Raw genomic sequence first — 18,119 nt, forward strand, 5'->3', positions numbered from 1 at the left:
AGAGACAGAGACAGGCAGAGACAGGCAGAGAGAGAGAAAGAAGGGTTTTTGTTTACTGTAACTGATGTGAAAACTTTAAAAGACGTTCTCTTGAGCATCAGCTGACATCGACATTCACAGTTTGCTGGTCTGCCAGGAACCCTGCTGGCGTGGGGCAGAGCACTGTTCCCCTCCCTTGGGCTGTGCTCCTTCCCAGCACAGAGCAGGGGCTGTAGTCTGCATGGTGATACCCTTGTGGTGCTCCATGTGGACTGAGCCTGCATCTGCCAGGTGTCTTTTACCTCCCAGTGAAGCTCAGTGTAATTGTGTCCACATTCATTTTAAACCTGACTCTCTGGTTTGTATTTGAATCTCGTCACTATGACTTCCCTGGTGCAGGCATCCGCTGCTCGGAGACCGAAGTGTGTGATATGACGTTTTAAATACCATCTCTTTTTTCAATAAAAAATATAAAATCACAGCACCCTTTTTGTTGCAAACTCTTCTGCCTGTCACTGTCACATTTGCCTATAAAATCCCATCTGAAAAGTGGCATTCAGTGAAGGTATTAATTTTATTTAACTCCAGCTCATCAAGGGTGATCAGAATCAAATCATGGTAAAAATTTGGGGTCAGACCTGAATTTGACATTTGAAATTAAGCTCTTCCATAGCCTTGCTTTTGAGTTGTTTTTGAACTTAGGTTACTCCCTAAATCCTCTGCACTTTGTTTCCTCTCTCATGGCCCTGCACCTGGTTGTGATGGCTGCCGCCGTTCACAGGATGCTTTCTGTGTTCCAGGCCCAGGGCTGGCCTTTTGCATAACAGCGTGGAATTGTTAGTACCATCACATGAAAAAGCAAAACAAAATAATTAAAATCAAAAAGAATTCAGTGCTAATGTATGTCTTAGTAATTTATTTTGTTGAGATGAAATGCATGCCACCCAAAGGTAAAGAGAGGAAAGGTTTATTTGGCTCACAGTTTGTAGAGGTTTCAGTCTGTAATTGTTAGCTCAAAGGCAGGGCTGGGACAGGGGCAACATTGCGTGGCAGTGGAACACAGCAAAAGCGACAGCCAGGGATGGCGAGAGGGAAGCCTCTTCTGTCCCTTACACTGTATATAGGCTACCTGCCCTGTGGCGGGTGTGACACTTACACCTTTAATCCTTGAGTCATCACAAATTCTAGATTCGGCCACCTCTGAAAAAGCCTAAGGCTGTCCAAGGCTTGAGACAGGACACCTAGACACAAAACTATAGCACGTGTTTGTGGACCGTGAAGGACATTAATATTGTGAGGGGTTGTGACTGTCCTAAGAGGAGAGTGTTTGGAGGGTCGTGTTGCTGAGTACCCTCATGGAAGAGCTAACACTTATTTTTTGAAGTTTATTTTTTATTAGCACAAGCTGGCAGTACATAATGATTGCAGACCTTGGGGGAGCCAGCGCCTGTGCATAACACTTCTTGTTCCTTTTCACTTCCTCTCCCCTCCCTTCCGTCCTTCCTCCCTCCATCTCTTCATCCCCTTCCTATTTGCAAAAATTGATCTCCTCACTTCCTGTTCTCTACCATTTATTTTGCTCTCCACTCATACTTTGGGCTTGTCATATGCGAAGAACTATGGGATGTTTAAGCTTATGTGTATGCATTATTTCACTTACCATTAGAGTCTTAAGGTCCACCCATTTTTCTACAGATAACTCAAGTTTGTCCAATTTTGTGGCAGAATAGTACTCTGTTGTGTATAAGTTCCATATGTTGTTTATCCATTCATGTGTTAAATGACATATAGGTCACTTCCAAGATTTAGCTCTTATGAATCATGATGGTATACACATGGGTATGCATGTATTATTGTAATATGATGTCTTCAGCTCTTTGACGAATGTACTTAGAAGGTGAATAGCTGGGTCTAAAGAAGTTTCTAGATGTTTTTTATGTTTTTTGAGGAATCTCCACTGGATATCCATAGTGTGGTACTAGTTAACGTTCTCATCAACATTGTAGAAGGGTTCATTTTCCCCTGCCACCTTACCAGCATTTATTATTTGATTTTTTTTCTGAGAGCCCTTATTTCTGGAGGAAGGTGGACTCTCAGTACTGTTTTGATTTTGCATTTTGCTAATAGTCAGAGATGGTAAACATTTTTCCATGTATTTTATTGTACATTTATGCTTCTCCATGAATAGACACTTATGAGAAGTGTCTGTTAATTTCCATGAACCCCCCTTTTTTGGTTATGTCTTTTGTTTTGGGGATCTAAGTGATTTTTACTTTTTTAAAATTTTATTTATTTTGGTACCAGGGATTGAACTCAGGACTTTGAGCTTGCTAGGCAGGCACGTAAGCCTCTGAGCTATATCCCTGTCCCTTTATTTCTTTATATATTCTAGCTGTTAGTTCTCTGTCCAAGAAGGAACTGGCAATTTTTTTCCCCATTCTGTAGGTTGTGAAAGAGCTGAAATTTGATCTTACGTGTGGCGAGATCTGCCAAAGATATGTTCAGGGCCTGGTGTTCTCCTATCTTCAATTGAAGTTTAGTCCCTTCAACCAATCTGAAGGGACCATTCTGAAGTGCCACATTTCTGTATGAGAACCCCCTTCTCAGTGTGACTTTTAGCCAGTGAGCAGTCTTCCTGATTTATACCAACAAGTGGTACCCAGAGAATTCAACGAGCATGTGGAAGGGCTCTGGGTGACACAGTGCCCCTGCTCCACCAGGCTCCCAGCCTTCCCCTGGGTGTTGCCCCCTGAGCTGGCAAATGGCTACAACATGGATGACCTCATGTCTCCTCTTCTTGGCCACAGGGACACTGCTTGCATTCTGGTGTCCTTGTAGAAGTCCTTCCATTCCTGGGACAGTATAAATAAGAAGCCATAAAAGGATTCTTATCCTAGGCCAGCCGTAAACAGCAGGTGGTCCCCCGATCCCCAAGCAGGATGCCTTTGCTGTATTAAGAACAGTAGCAAACTGTAGTAACACTGACATCCAAGAAGCTATTACTATGGGTAGCTGCCAGGCAGACCCGGCCCTGCCACCTCTCAGGAGCCACTTAAAAGACCATGCCCTCCTATACATTAGCCCAAGGAACCAGGCCAGTCACTGCTCATGCCTTGTTTCTATAGAAATTCAGAGATTAATGATATCCAGTGACTTTGTTATCACTTTCCAAGAGCGTTGGCACAGGTCTGGAATTACTTTCTGGACTAGAAGAGAATTCAATACTGGAGATGTTTGCAAACTCATTGAAAGGCAAAAGTTACAAATTTCTGTGGGTTTTCAGGCAGTGAATTTAAATTTGTGCTTAGCAAAACTTAGGAAACATTTTTACCTTTTGTTGAAAATAACACTGGTTTGTTCCATCTGACTTTGAGGTGGGAAACCAAGGAGAGCTTTTTGCTGGGTCAAAACTTAGAAGTTGTCTTCATATACATGTAGGTGACTTATGGTAGTGGAATGACACATGCATGGTTAGTAGGCTTCTGCCAAAAGTGTTCAGCCTCAAGGATGGTTTAGTCCTGCACCTTAAAGCCTCAGTAAGATAGCATTTCACCTATTAATAGCAAAGCTTAAAGAATGGCCCTCTGTGATTTCCAGAGGAGAGGTATGGGTACCCACCTGCACTGTTCCTGGATGGCATCCCTGTTAAGCTCTGAGCAGGGCCTGGCACTAGAAGCCTTCTATACTTGTAGGTCACAATTCACACTTGCTGCAGGAGATCCTGGGAGCCACTCATCAGGGCAGACAGAAACCCTGAGCGCAGAAATGTTCGTCAAAGCCTTTTTACCTTAAGACATTTAGAAAGTGAAATGGACTAGGAGCTCAAAAACTAGAGAAAGTGTTAATTAAGGCTATTGTATGAAGTTTTGGGCAGACTGAGTTTTAATGACACCAAAAGCTTCATAGTACTGTGTATTGAGATGATAAAAGAATATTAAATTGTGCTTTTATGTACGTGTGTGTGTGTGTGTGTGTGTGTGTGTGTGTGTGTGTGTGTGTGATGATACATCACAGTGACTTACACACATGGGTATAATGATTTCAACCATGAAAAATACAAATATTTTGCAGTACTGTGGAAATAAGATACTGGCATAAGAGTATTAGATTATGAGTCTTTATTTTCTATTTGAAGCTCTTCCGATTTTCCAACAATTTATGATAAGCGATTTACTTAAATCAGAAAAACACAGTAAATGTAATTATAAGAACTTTTCCTGCTACAGAGATGTGCCCACATACTCCGAACAGGGCGTCTATCTTGGAGTGGCCAGGCCAACCCCTATAGATTTATTGATGCTGTGGTGGCTCTTTCCCCATCTAGCGTGGCTCCCTAAACCACATCTTTGGGTATAATCTCACACCATTCTCCCTAGACAGCAGTCCCTCTCTGAATGGGCACGAAGGTAATCAAAGCACAGTTGTGTTGACGACTTTGACTGTAGCACTGTGTAGCAGGTATACAAAATTTCACTGGTGAATTCTCAGTTATCTTTAAGTTGGAGCCAGAGCTAAGAGGCCTCATAGGAAATGCTCTTCCCCTCCTGCACCCCCATCTCCACCCATGTCCTGCACCATTACTGAGTCCCGCTCTGTGCTGAGGGGCAGAGGGCACACATCAGTAAGCTAGGGCCTGCCTCCATAATTGTGATAGTTTCAGGTGAGGACAGGCCACAGACCATTGGAGCATCCAGAATGAATGCAGCAGCCTCCTCTCGCAGGTAAGGTCTCCTGATGGACCTGGGGCTGGAACCAGACGTGGGTATTAGGTCTCAGGCCCTGACAAGCAGTGGGCAGGAGGAAAGAAATATTGACTTGGGGTAAGGAGGGCTTTTAATCCAACCCTTCGTTTACTCAGCTAATTATTTACTAAGTCACAGGGTGTGCCAGGCCTTATTCTAGGCCATGGGAACTGAAAACACCAAAAGGCCCTCTGCCAGCAGGAAGCTAAATTCCAATAGAACCAAGAGTTAACAAATCCAGGATTAATCTAAGTTCATGATGAATGTTCTGCCAGAAATAAATGGAGTGCTCTAGTAGGAAATAAGGTGAGGGGATGAGTGAGGATGCTGCCGTAGCCTGGATACTCTAGGGAGGGCTCTCGAGCTCCAGCCTGCAGAGTGAGGAGGGTCCAGCTGGGCCAAGGCTTGGCAGGGGAACGTTGCAGAGTCCAGCCATGAGTTTAAGAGCTGAGGCAGAGAGACCTTGCTGTGTTCTAGAAATCATCCAGAAGGCCAATGGGGTCAGAGAAGCAGGGAGGGGCCTGGGGGGGTAGAGGCTATGGTCTTGGGCAGAGACCTGAAGGAGAATCTGGGAGATCTGGGTGCCAAGAAGCTGCAGTGGAAGGGGGTGGCCATGGCCATTGTGGACATGGGGAAGTGCAGAGCAAAGTCAGGCAGAGCTCAAGAATGGAGTGAGTGTTTCCAGTAGGCTTTTAGAGTTTGGGGGATTCGGGCCATTGTCGGTGTTCTCTGATTGTCCAAGAAGGAATGTAAATCATGGCTATGTTCTCTGTGTGCACAGCATGCTGGGTCCTGTCTGCCGCACCGCAGTAGGCAATTGAAATTCTGCTGTGGCGTGACATAGGTCTTCTTAGAGGTCCGAATTACGAATGTGTCTTCAGTTATAAGCATGTATTGAGCTAGCTCTGCAGGTCTGGCCACCATGAAGCCTCTTCTTTCTTTTTTTTCTTTTGGACTGAATCTTGATAATTACTAACAATAACGATTCCTTACATCATCTCATGCTGGCCTGTGTTGCTTCTTCAAGAGCCAGCCACAAAAAATGGCCACACTGATGAGTTCTGTGCTGTTTTCTTTCTTCTCTTAGAATGGCTATCCAAGTGGACAAGTTCAACTTTGAGAGTGTCCCAGAATCTCCTGGAGAGAAGGGACAATTTGCAAGTCCAAAGCAGCTGGAAGAGGAGAGGCTGGAAACTCGAGGATTGGAGATCAACAGCAAACTGGACATCCACTGGAGGATCATATCCTTTTCATCCTGCTCACGTTGAATCCCATCTTTGCCTGGGCTTCTGACCCCTGGGAAGCAGCCGACAGGGCTTTGGCTATTGAATTTTAACCACGTTTTAGCCATAGCAGAATTTCAATTCTCTACTGCTGTGAGGCAGACAGGACCCAGCATGCTGTGCACATAGAGAATTTTAACCAGTGGCTAAAATGCCATAGTAAAGAGGGGCCGAAGGGTTGGTGTTTTCCTAACACCTCACGCTTCAGAGGGCCTGCTTAATGAGGTATTGATTCTGTGTGCAGAAAGGTCTTGGGCCAGTAGTGTTCTTGACTTTGGATCATGTATTTTTGCCAGTGCTGATATTCATGTTAGTGGCAGGTCCTAATGCGTTCCTATCAGGGCTGGGGATGAGTAGGTTCACAGACTGACAGCTAAAACACAGATGGATGGAGTAGTAGGGGAGACTGAAATCTGGTTGCATCATGCATAGCCAAGCATGATGGTGCCATCTTGAAAAGACTAAGGAGTTTGTTTGCATAAAGACTGCCCCAGGAAAGGGTGTTTTAAAGCATCACTGACCCTGCTCTGAACCTGACCCATGTCTGGCACAGAGCGTGTGCTCAGCTGAGTGAGTGGTGCTCTGAAGAGCTGGGCCCCAGTTTACTTGTTGACTTGTTCAGCAGTTTTGACAGAGCACCCACAAAAGTAGTGTGCCATTTGGGAACCACTCAACAGGCGGATCTGCAAGCCAGGATGGCTGCTGTGCATTGCCCAGTCAGTCAGAAAGTGTGAGGGGAGCAAGGACAGCATTGGGTCCAGTGCTGCAAGTTCAGAGGAAGCAACTGCTGGGTGGAAGCAACTGAGGGAGGCATTAAGAAGAAGGGACATTTGAGTGGGTCCTTATTGGTGTACAGAAGTTTATCAAAGAGACATGGTGGGAAATGCCTCAGAGGTATGAGGCATGCGAATGTGGCTTGATCAGAGAACATCACCAGGAAGAGGGAGTTCCGCTGTGTCTGCCAGTCATCCTTGTCATGCATGGACTCTGGCTGTGGGGATGGTCAGGCTGGGGTTATGGACTCAGAACATTCTAGAGGCCTTGCTGGATTCTGAAATATCCATGGCAAGTTCTGAGACCTGCGGTGAGTTCTTTCATTCAAGCAAAAGTGAATTTATATCTGGTGGATGGTCCACAAGAAGTTTGTGACAAAAGCACTTTATATGGAGATGGAAGGGCCCATGAACTGGATGGTAAAGGAAGAGGGAAAGGGGACTCACAGAGTGAGCACAGTGCCAGCTGGAGTTTGTGGTTCGAAAGGGTGGGGGTTCAGCTCCTCCTTCTCTTGTACTGGTAGCTTGACAGAACCAGTGTGGACTCCATTCTTGAGGGGTAAAGAACAGAAAGGCTAGCAAGGCGGCAAGATGGGCATCCATTCTTCACCATGCGCCGGGCATCGACTCGTCTGCCTCACTTCCCCTACGTTTCAGACCTGCACTGTCCTCCTATGGGACTAGCACATCTTACTGAGGGGAACCCTCTACCTCTAGGCATCTGTCAGCAGATCCAAGGACCTGTCCAGATGAGTTTGCTGGCAGGGTGCTTAGCCCAGGGTACTGACAGGTTCTGTCAGCTAGGCAACTGAGGCTGTCTCCTCCTGCTTTCTCACTGTGATGCTGGGACCTGGAATGACCTGGTCCTCAGAGAGCCTCTGGCCCCCTGCCATGGAGGCTGCTGACCCAGGAGCTTCAGCTTCAGTCCAGATCTGTGACAGAGCAGACCTGGGTAGGTTTGCCTCCACCTCAGATCAGGACAACAGCCTTCGATGGACAAGGGGTAGTGTGCGGAAGCATGCTTTCACATGATCGTACTCGGCTCAGATAGAAGCTGGGAGCCCAGGAACGGCCGGAACCATGCCCCTGTGTGCCTGTGTTCCTTCAACATCAGCTGCTCCCTTCCTAACCTTCTGTGCTGGTCACAGGTGGTATCCAGGTAGTGTCGTAGCTGCCACTTCTGGGTGCTGGCTGTGCTGCTGTTTCTCCCCTACTCCACTCTCAGGGCAGATTTGTCGTCCTGTCTGGCAGATGATGAGATATGACTCCAGTTCACAGTAGCGAGCAGCCTTCACTGGGCCTGTGACCATTGCCAAGTGTGCACTGCCAGCCTGGGGAGTCTAACACTACTTGGACTCTAGTGTTCTTTGAACACTAGTGTACAAGTACAAGAAACAGCTTCATATGTTTCTTCCTTAGCCCTTCACTCCTTGAAGAGACTGTTTCCCTTTTGTCAGTATTTGCTTAATAATTCTCACAACAAATAATTTATTTGGTGCCTACCATGTGCTTTACACTTCTACCTCATCAGTATACTGATTGGAAGTTCATAAGGCATTGTGCCTATAGACAGATCTGGTTAAAGAGAGGTAATGTTAAGGACATCCTCTTTATGTTTCTCTGTCTCTCTGTCTTTTCTCTCTCATCTGGAAGTGACATTTGGCATGGTTTGAATAGTAGACTTTTGCTATTGTAAATATGAATTTAAACAGATGGAAAGACCCAAGACTAAATTTTCTAATAATTTCATTATGCATTTTAGTAATATTTTCTCAATATTTCAACTGTATAAAAAAATTGACACTCATCCATAGTTCTAGAAGTTGCCCATGTGGAGCATGTAAGGCCAGGTAGACACTTTTCAAAGGAACTTGAATGTCACATTAGCTACACATGCACTTGTCTGTGAGGGTCTTTTTCCTTAGGGTGTGCTGTCAAGCACACCCTAGTGGTGCTGTCTGTATGCTTTTCTACTCTCCCCCAGGCTCCTAGCAACTCCAGGGAAGGGGTAGGGCATTGTGCTAGGATGCTAGGATGGAGACACTGGGGAGGGAAGCCCTAGGAGCTGAGCAGGTGCTCCTTAGGCCTCCTCCCTCTGCTTGGTGGTCTGTACAGCTGCAGTTTTTACATTGCCTAGAGAGGTCATGTATTGGTTACTTTTCTCTCATTGCTGAGACAAAAACCTGACACTCAGAATTAAGGAAGGAAAGGTAGTTTAGCTCACTGTTTGTGGAGGTTTCAGCTGGCTCCAAAGCAGGTTGGCATAAACTAAGAGAAGCAGCAAGAGCAGAAGTGGGGGAAGGCAAACCTCTTTCCCTCCCTTATATTGTATGCAGGCTACTAGCCCCTAGGGCAGGTGTATGCAGCACTCACACCATCTGGGTGCCCATTCTTGCACAGGAGAAGGATGTTTACGAAGTGAGCACCCTGGCTGCCTGCTGAATCACTTAAAATTCTGAGCTTCTCAAGTTGATACAGTGCATCAGTCATTACAGGTCACGAGGTCCTCACCCTTCTAGGGACAGGGTGGTTTTACATAGAGAGGGTGGCCCAGGGCATCCAGCCAACCGAGGGGTGGCTGACAGTGGGAACCTGGGTAGTATTTATAGCCGGAATTCTACACCCTGTGGAATTGGGCCTGATTCAGTGAGCTGATATGTCAGTGTTTTCTTCCTTTAGGACACTTTTCTCTTCATAAACCCTGTCGATAAGTTTTTAATAGCATGACTACTTGTAAGAGTTTATGTGGCTCTTACATTTAGCTACTTAATGTGTTGTCCTCATTGTATCACACAAAACCTGTGGTACTGCATCCTTGGAGAGTCTGGAGCCCAAAGAGCTGGGCAGACGCCTGTCTGTTGTGTGCTCCTCAGCGCTTGACAGCTCAGCCGCAGCCTTTTTGCTTTGCTGCTCTGTTCTCGTCCTGAGGTGGGGCAGTGAAGGGCCTACACCACAGAGTGCATTCTCCTTTGTTACCTGGTCTCCTATATTCTCCAGCCATTAGCCTGTTCATTTCTGAAAGGCTATGTTCACTGACAGTGTCTTTTGTCATAGGAACTGGTCTGTCTGTACTATGCAGTTCCCCTAGGTACCCTGGAATCCCTGCCTGCTATGGGCAGCATCTGATCTCCAGGAGCCTAGCTTAATTGATACCAGTCAATGTATTTTGAATAAGACACACTTTTACTTTCAGCTTCTTAGTATTCTGTCCCTTAACCTTCTTGTTATCTTCTAGCTACCAGCATTGCACAATTTTTACTGAACTTGGAAAACTCTAATGTAGCCAACTCTGTGAACTCTGTTAATAGCAGATAAGATACTTCAGTGCATGATCGAAAACTCATCTGCATTTGACTGTGGAGCAGCACTAAAGCTGCCACCGTTAGGAGCCACAGCTCCAGGGTTTAAGGCTGGCCCTGCCACTTAGGCAGATGTAGAGGCTGTGTGACCTGAGGGGCCAGTGTCCACGATGTTCAGCTGAGGTGGCTGACTGGCTGCTTGGAGCGTTATTGGCAGGCTCAGCACTAAGTCCACTCTTCATTTGGTCACCTGTCAGATGCCCAGAGGTATACTGTACTAGCATCTTATTTATCCCCCACCTAACAGATGGGCAGTTTCTACCCTTTTGAAAAAACAAGGAAACATTTGAAATTTGGTAACTGTAGAGCCTGTACATCTAGCAAACCTGGAGCCAAACTTGTGGTACTGTCCTGCTGACTACTTGCCTGAAGTCAGATGCACAAAGTGCAGACAGAGCTCCTAACCCTGGAGGGGATCAGCAGGCATAAGCACCATCCCCTTTCCTATTGAAGAGCTTATGCCAGGCTACCCTGTACCCTGGCCTCTGGGGGAGAAGTGGACCTCACTTATCTTCTTTGTTGAGGCCATCCAGTTCCTGGCCTCCCTCCTGTCTTGCCCTGGCTCCTCCAGCAGTTTCCAGGCCTTCCTTTGCACTCATTATGGTCTTTCAGAAGTACAGAGATTGTCATTTTTCCCTGAATAGTCTCCCCTCAGCAGATGGTGCTATCTTATGGTCAAGTGGAACCCTTCTCACTCAGTATCTGTTTCTTGAGGATCTCTGTGTCAGAGATTGTGCTGAGCCCTGCTCCACTAGAGCATCCCCAGTGCTGGCTGTGACCCTTGACACTTAGAAATTATAACCATTTGTTAAGGTGAAGCTTTCGTTTCCAGTGTGGCCAACAGAAAACTTATCAGCTTAGTTGCCCTGTGTTGAGTGTCATGATGGCTGTGTGAAAGGATTTGCAGCCAGCGAGATTAGTATGGATTGAGACCTGGCTCCTTTTCCAGAGCCAGCCTGCACTGACCATCTGTGATTGAAACAGGTGAGGGATAAGCACTGAGCAGGCTTGCTGTCATCTCTTCTGCCTTGTTTGTGTTCCAAATTTCCCTTCAAAGAGCCTTTCAGGGATCAGTGAGAGACTTGCTGAACCATCTGAATCCAATCTGTGTAGGTTTAACAAGAAGCGCTGGAGGCATGGTTTGGCCAATCTCTGCAAAGGCTGATGCCTGGACTACTCAGGCAGTCTCTGCCAGGCACTCTGCTAAGCATTGATCTCTCCCAGTCAGTCTGGAGAAGCCCCACTTTATTAGTGAAGTAGACCCTTGAGCATCCATTGGCAAGCAGAACTCTCAGATGCCCAGGAATCTATGTCCCAGCCTAGGGATAGTTGGTCTGTGGGACTATGCAGAGGCCCAGAAAATATACATGATGTATAAAGTGGAAGGATGTACAGTGGGCTATTGTCTTGGGTAAGTGGTCTTGCCTTCTGGAGAAGCTTTCTTCCAGGATAGCTCATGCCATAGGCTAGACAGTGTGGAGGGGTTTGTGCATGGCCTTTTGAACACCAGGCACTCTGTATGTACCCAAAAGGTTCACCAGTGTCTGAGGTATTTGCTGATGGTTTTGTGTTGGGTTTCATAGCCTTCCAAAACTTTAGGCATGATGCCCTGTCTTAGTTGATCATGGCCAGGACAGCTCTCCCCCGCCTCAGCCACAGCTGGACTTCGTTCTCAATTTCCTCCCAAGAAAAAGTTGCCATCCCCTCCCCACTGGTCCTCGTAAGGCTGAGGTGGGAATGAAATTGCCCAGGCTGATGGCCTAACAATTCCTCCTCCAGCTTCTCTAACTAGCTTCTCAAATCTTCTTCAAGACATTTCTTAATGGACTTGTCTCCTCATCTCTTGAAAAAAAAATTAGATCATTTAAATAAGACTTTAAAAACACAGTACCCTATTTTTTTAATAGTTATGCTTACAGAAATATTTTTATCTAAATAAATTTTAATACAAACAGCTCCTGTCACCAGTACAACTGATTTTTTGATCATCTTAAATAAAATGCAAGGTTACATTTTGTATTTGCCTTCAGGGAATCTGGCTTTAAGAGCTGTTTGTAATAAGTTGGTTCAAAGGCCTTTAATCTCTCTTGGAAGGAGAGCTTTGCAGCCAGAGAAAAATGTTGTGCCTGGCTGGCAATGCTGTCAGATCTCCCAGGCTGCGTGGGCTTCAGTAGGCAGGGGAGTAAGGAGGACGGGCACAGATTTGATTTTTGTCACCCTGCAAGTCCAGATGTGGTGGCCACGCATACTTGAGGATCTCTGTGAAAGGAATCAAGGTTGACACAAAAGGAGTGAGGATTTCAGGTTTTACTGGCCCAGGAGGGTAGAGAAAGACTTTGTGGATAGCATTGGTTTTGATTGGGGTGTGTGTGTGTGTGTGTGTGTGTGTGTACTAATGTCAGTTGTGTTTGTATTGCTGGGCATATACACACTCCCTGTATTTTTGGTGTGGCTGTTATCATAAGCATGTGCATTTATATAATATAATTATAAAATTGCAGAGTGGCACTAGATACCAGGTAACAAACTGAGCAATTCATGTAGATTTATTCACTTAATTTTCACAGTAGCTTTTAGAAGTAATTTTTCTAAATCCATGTTTCATGGGCAAGAAAACTTAGTCACAAGGAGGTTATTTCAGGTCACCCAGCTAGTAAATGGCAGAACTGGGGTAGACACAGTTCTTTGTACTCAGGGCTGTGCCCTTAGCTCCACTCAGTAGTGTCCAGGCCTTTGCTTCTGCAGTGGCCTCCCATCATTTCCACTATTTAGAGGAAGCCTATGGAGGTCGCTGCACACCTTGGGCACACTGCTGACTGACACCTGCCTCCCCGCATAGAGCTCTGTCCGTTTCACCTGCTTTCCATCACAGACTCTAGAATGTTCTCAAATGAGCGAGGCTTGTAGCAGTGGAACCAACTGCAGACCTCTCCTGTGGGCTCTGCAGCCTGCTGCATGAGCTTTCTGTCCAGTTTGTCCTGAGACGTGGGCTGCCCAGCTGCGGTGCCAGCTCACTTCTTGAGATGAGAGCAGCGGCACATCAGCATTCTGAAAGTTCGTGGTGCAGGTTAGAAGGCAAAGTCATGGGAGAGAGGCCCATTGATTATTTAAAGCAGCCTTTTTATTAGTGTAATTTTTATTTATGACAATTTGTTAATTTATTTGAGCTCAAGTAGAGCTTGGCAAAGTCCCCGCACCTGTACTTCTTCACTGCAGAACTGGCACATGAGACTCAACCCATCTTCAGTGGGGAGGTGCCCTGCATGAAGACATGCCTGCCAGGGAGCACCCACCCTGCAACACTTCACTCTGAACCAGCCGGCAAACCTCTGCGCCCTCTTCTTTCATGTTGGCTTTCTGACTTGCTCACGAGACCCTGACTGATACCCAGATGTTCTGAGCATGGTGCTTCTTCCTTCTTGGATAGGAGAAGCTACCACACCTGGGCGCCACAGGTGTAGAATCTTCTTGCAGAAAAGAATCTCTCGAATTCCCACTAGGCTTCACGTGCCCCACTGGCAGAGTTGGTTGCACAGTTGTTTTTCTAGAATATCAGATTAGGTCATGGTAAGCCTCAGCCACAGAAATGCAGACAGGATCTGAAAAGCTGCTCTGTGCTTTACTGAATATTTCACCGTGAACAGCCTAGCAGATGACAGAAGAGGAAAGGTATTTTATTCAGCTTCAGCATTTTCTTTGCACCTGGCTGTGTTTTTCAGATTTGGAAGCAAATATGCATGGTTCCCTGGATTAACTGAGATGGCATACGTGAAAATGTCTGTAAAGTCTCTGCACAAATATTGATCAATTCATTAAATATAGTAAGTAATGAGGAATCATAATGAATGGACAGGGCTTCTCAAAAGTAGCACAGTCTCATTTGGCCTTTTCAGCCCTAGTATATGCCAGGTGTTCTCTAGTGGTTTAGTATGAGTCAGGCATACAGAGTTGGGGGCACAAACAAATTCAATGCTGTGTAGCCAGTGGGTGCCCTGCAGAGCGTGGTGGTGACAGCCAGTGAGCAAGGAAGAGCTGGCTTCTGGAGTGGGGTTGATCCAAGAGGACACCTCCAATAAAGTAGATTTTGAGGTCCAGAAATGGATGGATATTCCCCAGAAAGGTGAAGCAAGAGTGCTGAAGAAATTGGGAAAGGAGGAGCTAGATTCCGGAGGCAGCAATCTTGACATGGTCTTTGACTGATACACACATACACAAGAAAGTAAAAATAAATCATGAGGAAGCTTACATACTGTGCTAGATACTATGGAGTTGAGGTTTTTGTCCTAAGAGTAATGGGTAGTAACTGAAGGATTTTAGGCAGTGGAGTAGTGTGATAAGCAACATAGCTTATGTTGCAGGACACAGTTCTGGTCTGAAGGAAATACAGCTGTCCTCTCTCCTGCTCCTACTTTGGCATGATGTGTCTGGGCCATATGTGCTTCTGACGGGATTGTGCTGCCTGCCTTTGCACACAGGCTCATTCTCTAAATGTACAGGGCAGTATGGCCGGTCTGCCGGATTTCCCAGCCTCCTGAACCTCAACTCCTTGGATGGCCGTTTGAAAGGTATGGGGTTGTGTTCGAGGTGTGCTGCTGGGGACAGGATTCTCACTGGGTTTTAGGTTTCCAGACTCCTGAAACTCACTCTTGCTTTAAAATATTGGGAGAAAGCCAGGTCAGTAGCACCCTCCAAGCCACACAGTGTAGGGAGAAAGAATATAGAACAGAGTGTCTCCAAACATGGAAGTTATATAAGATACTAAAGTGTATATGCACTTTTTGTTGTGTTCCTGTCTTAAGTGTGTATCCCTTTTTCTTCTAGCCAATGTTAAGGTTAAGGGACTTATATAAGGTTAATGTTAAGGAAGGAACTGATATATCGGAAAGGGCTGGTCTGGAAGAGCTTTCATATCAGAAAGAGCAGGATGTATGTCACATCCATTACCTATTTATTGGGCCAAACAATTTCTGTAAGCCTTCCTTTGTCCCTTTGCTACTGCAGAGCTATGTCCTCAAGGGGGCAGGGGCATGATGCATGTTAAGGACCGTTAAGGATGGCACATGCTCACACCTCACTCCTCTAAGGAAGTGTCACTTCCCTCAGTGCTGAGTAGAGAAAGTAAGTGTTCAAGTGCTCTGACTTGTATGGGTAGTGATGTTCAGCTAAATAGTGGCCCCACGTAGTTGGCAACTAAGGGCCACCTGTATGATTCTTTCTATACCATTCCTGGAAAATATCATTGATTCGCTTGACTTTTGCTGGTTCCTCCCATGACTACAATTTGTGCTTCCAAGAGAGGGTGCTGGAAACTGCCTCTATGTCCTAGAAAATGAACTGAGCTTAAATTGAGCCAGGACTTAAGATTTCTTCAGTCAAGCACCAGGGATCATCAGTCTTTAGACAGTAGATGTGATTAGGAGGCTTTTTTCAAAGCCATTGGGCCAGAACCAGCACTGATTTCAGTCCTCCTGTTGCCTGTGTCATTGAATTTGCATGGATAGAACCTCAGAGACAAGAACCTGTGGGTAATGTGGAAATGAGATCACTGCATTCCTGTGGACTGGAGAGGACCTTGCAGGGAGGCATCGGTTCAGTACCATGGAGAGTTCTTAGCAGGGCTTCCCTCTGTGTGATGCTGTTCAGGCTTTTCCCAGCCCTGTGTCCTTGGCATAACCCGGCCCTGTGAGCAGAGGGTCCTTACTATCAAGGTGGGCCATGATTCCTGGGCTCCAGCCTTATGGTGAGAAATTCATAGGGTAAATCAATGAATTTATCTGAGTGGGGTCCAGAGCAAGGGTCATGGTCACACCCATGATTCCTTTCCTGGCACTGGCAGCTTTCTGATTCCCTCCTAAGGTTTTTAAGAAAATGATTGGAAGTAACAGTACCTATTTCATACCAAGCATATTTTGAAGTCTAAATTTGAAAGTAGTGTCCAATGGAGAAGAAACAGGTTAGATATTTACTACAGAAAGTAGTCTTTATAGTAGCAACAGTGCTGGAATTACTGTGGTTGTAGTAATGATTTATTCTTCCCTTCCTCCAAGCTCCAGGGTCTGTGTACTTAACTAGGAGGTGCACCATTGTCACTGCTGCATTTTATCAAGGGTTGTGGTGGCATCTGATTGGTCAGCCAGATGTGAGACTGTTTTGTGGCTTATAGACTGCAAGGGAGGAGGCCATGCAGCACACAATTAGCTTTATTAGCTCAGCGGTATCATTTTATAGCTCACCTCTGAAAGCAAATTAATATAAAAGTATGTTTTTGGGATATTTTTTAAAGCCCTGCCTCATTTGGCACCTTTGTAATTACCCACACAGAACCTTGATCCTCAGCTTATCATCTCTGAGCTCTTTATCCCAGCTGGCCAATGGGCTCTGCTTTGTGCCCTGGCACCACCGCCATCTGCCTTGAGAGCCTGGCATGAGTTTTAACAAAAGAATCCCATGCCACATGCTCAGTTCTTAATTTCATACAAGCAAAAATATACCCTGCCGACTAAAAGAAAAATACAGAAGAAAAGACACATTTAAATTTGCATTTTAAACCCAAATATAAGGGTGATTTGTACCCTCGGGTCCTCTCCCTTTGGCCTGGCATGGGCCCACCTCCCTCCAGCTCAGCTGCAGCCACATAGTGTTTCTTCTGAATGTTGTCAAGGGACCTTTGATATTTACTTGTCCTAAAATAACTTAGCTATTATTTTAAATAGGTGCACATAATTCAGACTTTTTAAAGAAATAGATGTGCCCATCTTCCCTCCCTCTGCCTTGCCTTCCAGTGCCCACTTCTATTCATTTCTTGTATAATCTTTTAGAATTGCTTTCTGAAATTATGTCAGTGCAGTCTTATGTTTTACCCTAATGTTTTTTACAGCAACAGCATATGCTGGTTTGCATCTTGCTTCTTCACTATGTATCTTAGAAAATTTCACTTCCTCGAGATCTTTCTCTCACTTCCAGCTGTGAAATAGGACAGCAGCATGTGAACATACCTGCGTTTCCACAGCTTTGCCTACAAGGATGCTTTTCAGCCTGAGTTCTTGCCAGATTGCAGCCCTGCATTCTGGAGGGAGTTGTTTTCTCTGAGGAGGTGCTGCGTTGTGGGAGCAGCTTGGACACTGGTGCTAAAAGGAACTTAGAGTGGATGCTGCTCCTTTATGTGTGGTGGACAAACTATCACCACTAGCCAGCTGGTGGAAGGGAACAGGCACAGCCCTTGCCATGACCTCTGCCAACTTTCAGAAATGTTCTTCATCAGTGCCCTGGTGCTTGGGGTTCCAGCTTGAGTGACTTAATTTGAGACTAGAAGACCCCCCAGAGCACTTCCTTCTCTGGGAATTAGTAACTACCTTGAGCACGAATTCTGGGCCTGCTGGTCCTGGGGAGCAGGAGACAATAGCTTGCCATCTAAGCCAGACCAGTGCAGCTGGGCTCATTCGGCTCACCACATACATAGGCACGTGGTGCCACTGACTAGTGTGAGTCACAGCTTGCGTGCCTCAGTGTCTGCCTGCTGAGAACTGAGTCCTAAGCTAAAGAAGAGGGCTTTGGATTTTTTTTCTTTTTTAATGAAGAATTGGCTTTGTCATAGGTGGCTGTGGAGCTCAAGGAGCGCTCCTTCTGGCCACTGTGGGCATGTCTTGCCTGGGTAAGGCGAAAGGTTCCTCTTAGGAGAAGAGAGGAACTGATTTTGGAAGAAACCCTTTGATAAATTGTGAGTGAAGGACTGAGGTCCCTCAGGGCTTTGGGGGTGTAACAGGACCATTGCTGAGCCACTGAGACAAGAAGACAAAGTTCTCCCCAGAGAACAGGAGAAAGGAGCAGCACTGGTTGAAAGGGTTTCTCCTGGTGTATCTCATGCTCCACACGATGCCTCTGAGGTTGGAACTTATCTGATGCGCATGCAGTGGGCAATGATGCTGAGGCCCAGGGTACTGAGACCCGGTGCTGAGTGTGGTATGGCCCGGGAACTGTGTACCC

The 18,119-nt window shown here is 46.0% G+C and overlaps 1 protein-coding gene across 5 annotated transcripts in view; it reads left to right on the forward strand.

The window, feature by feature from the left end:
* The window catches only part of Trappc9 (trafficking protein particle complex 9), an 847,990-nt gene that overhangs the window by 705,015 nt on the left and 124,856 nt on the right, over positions 1-18,119 (forward strand). For all 5 annotated transcript variants that reach the window (XM_023723940.1, XM_023723939.1, XM_023723941.1 and 2 more), the window contains one exon: positions 5,809-5,962. In XM_023723940.1, coding sequence (XP_023579708.1) covers positions 5,809-5,962 — 154 coding nt within the window. The remainder of the gene's footprint in view (positions 1-5,808; positions 5,963-18,119) is intronic.

The sequence above is a fragment of the Octodon degus genome, unplaced genomic scaffold (genome assembly GCF_000260255.1).
Source record: "Octodon degus isolate 3935 unplaced genomic scaffold, OctDeg1.0 scaffold00104, whole genome shotgun sequence".
NCBI classification, from domain to species: Eukaryota; Metazoa; Chordata; class Mammalia; order Rodentia; family Octodontidae; genus Octodon; species Octodon degus.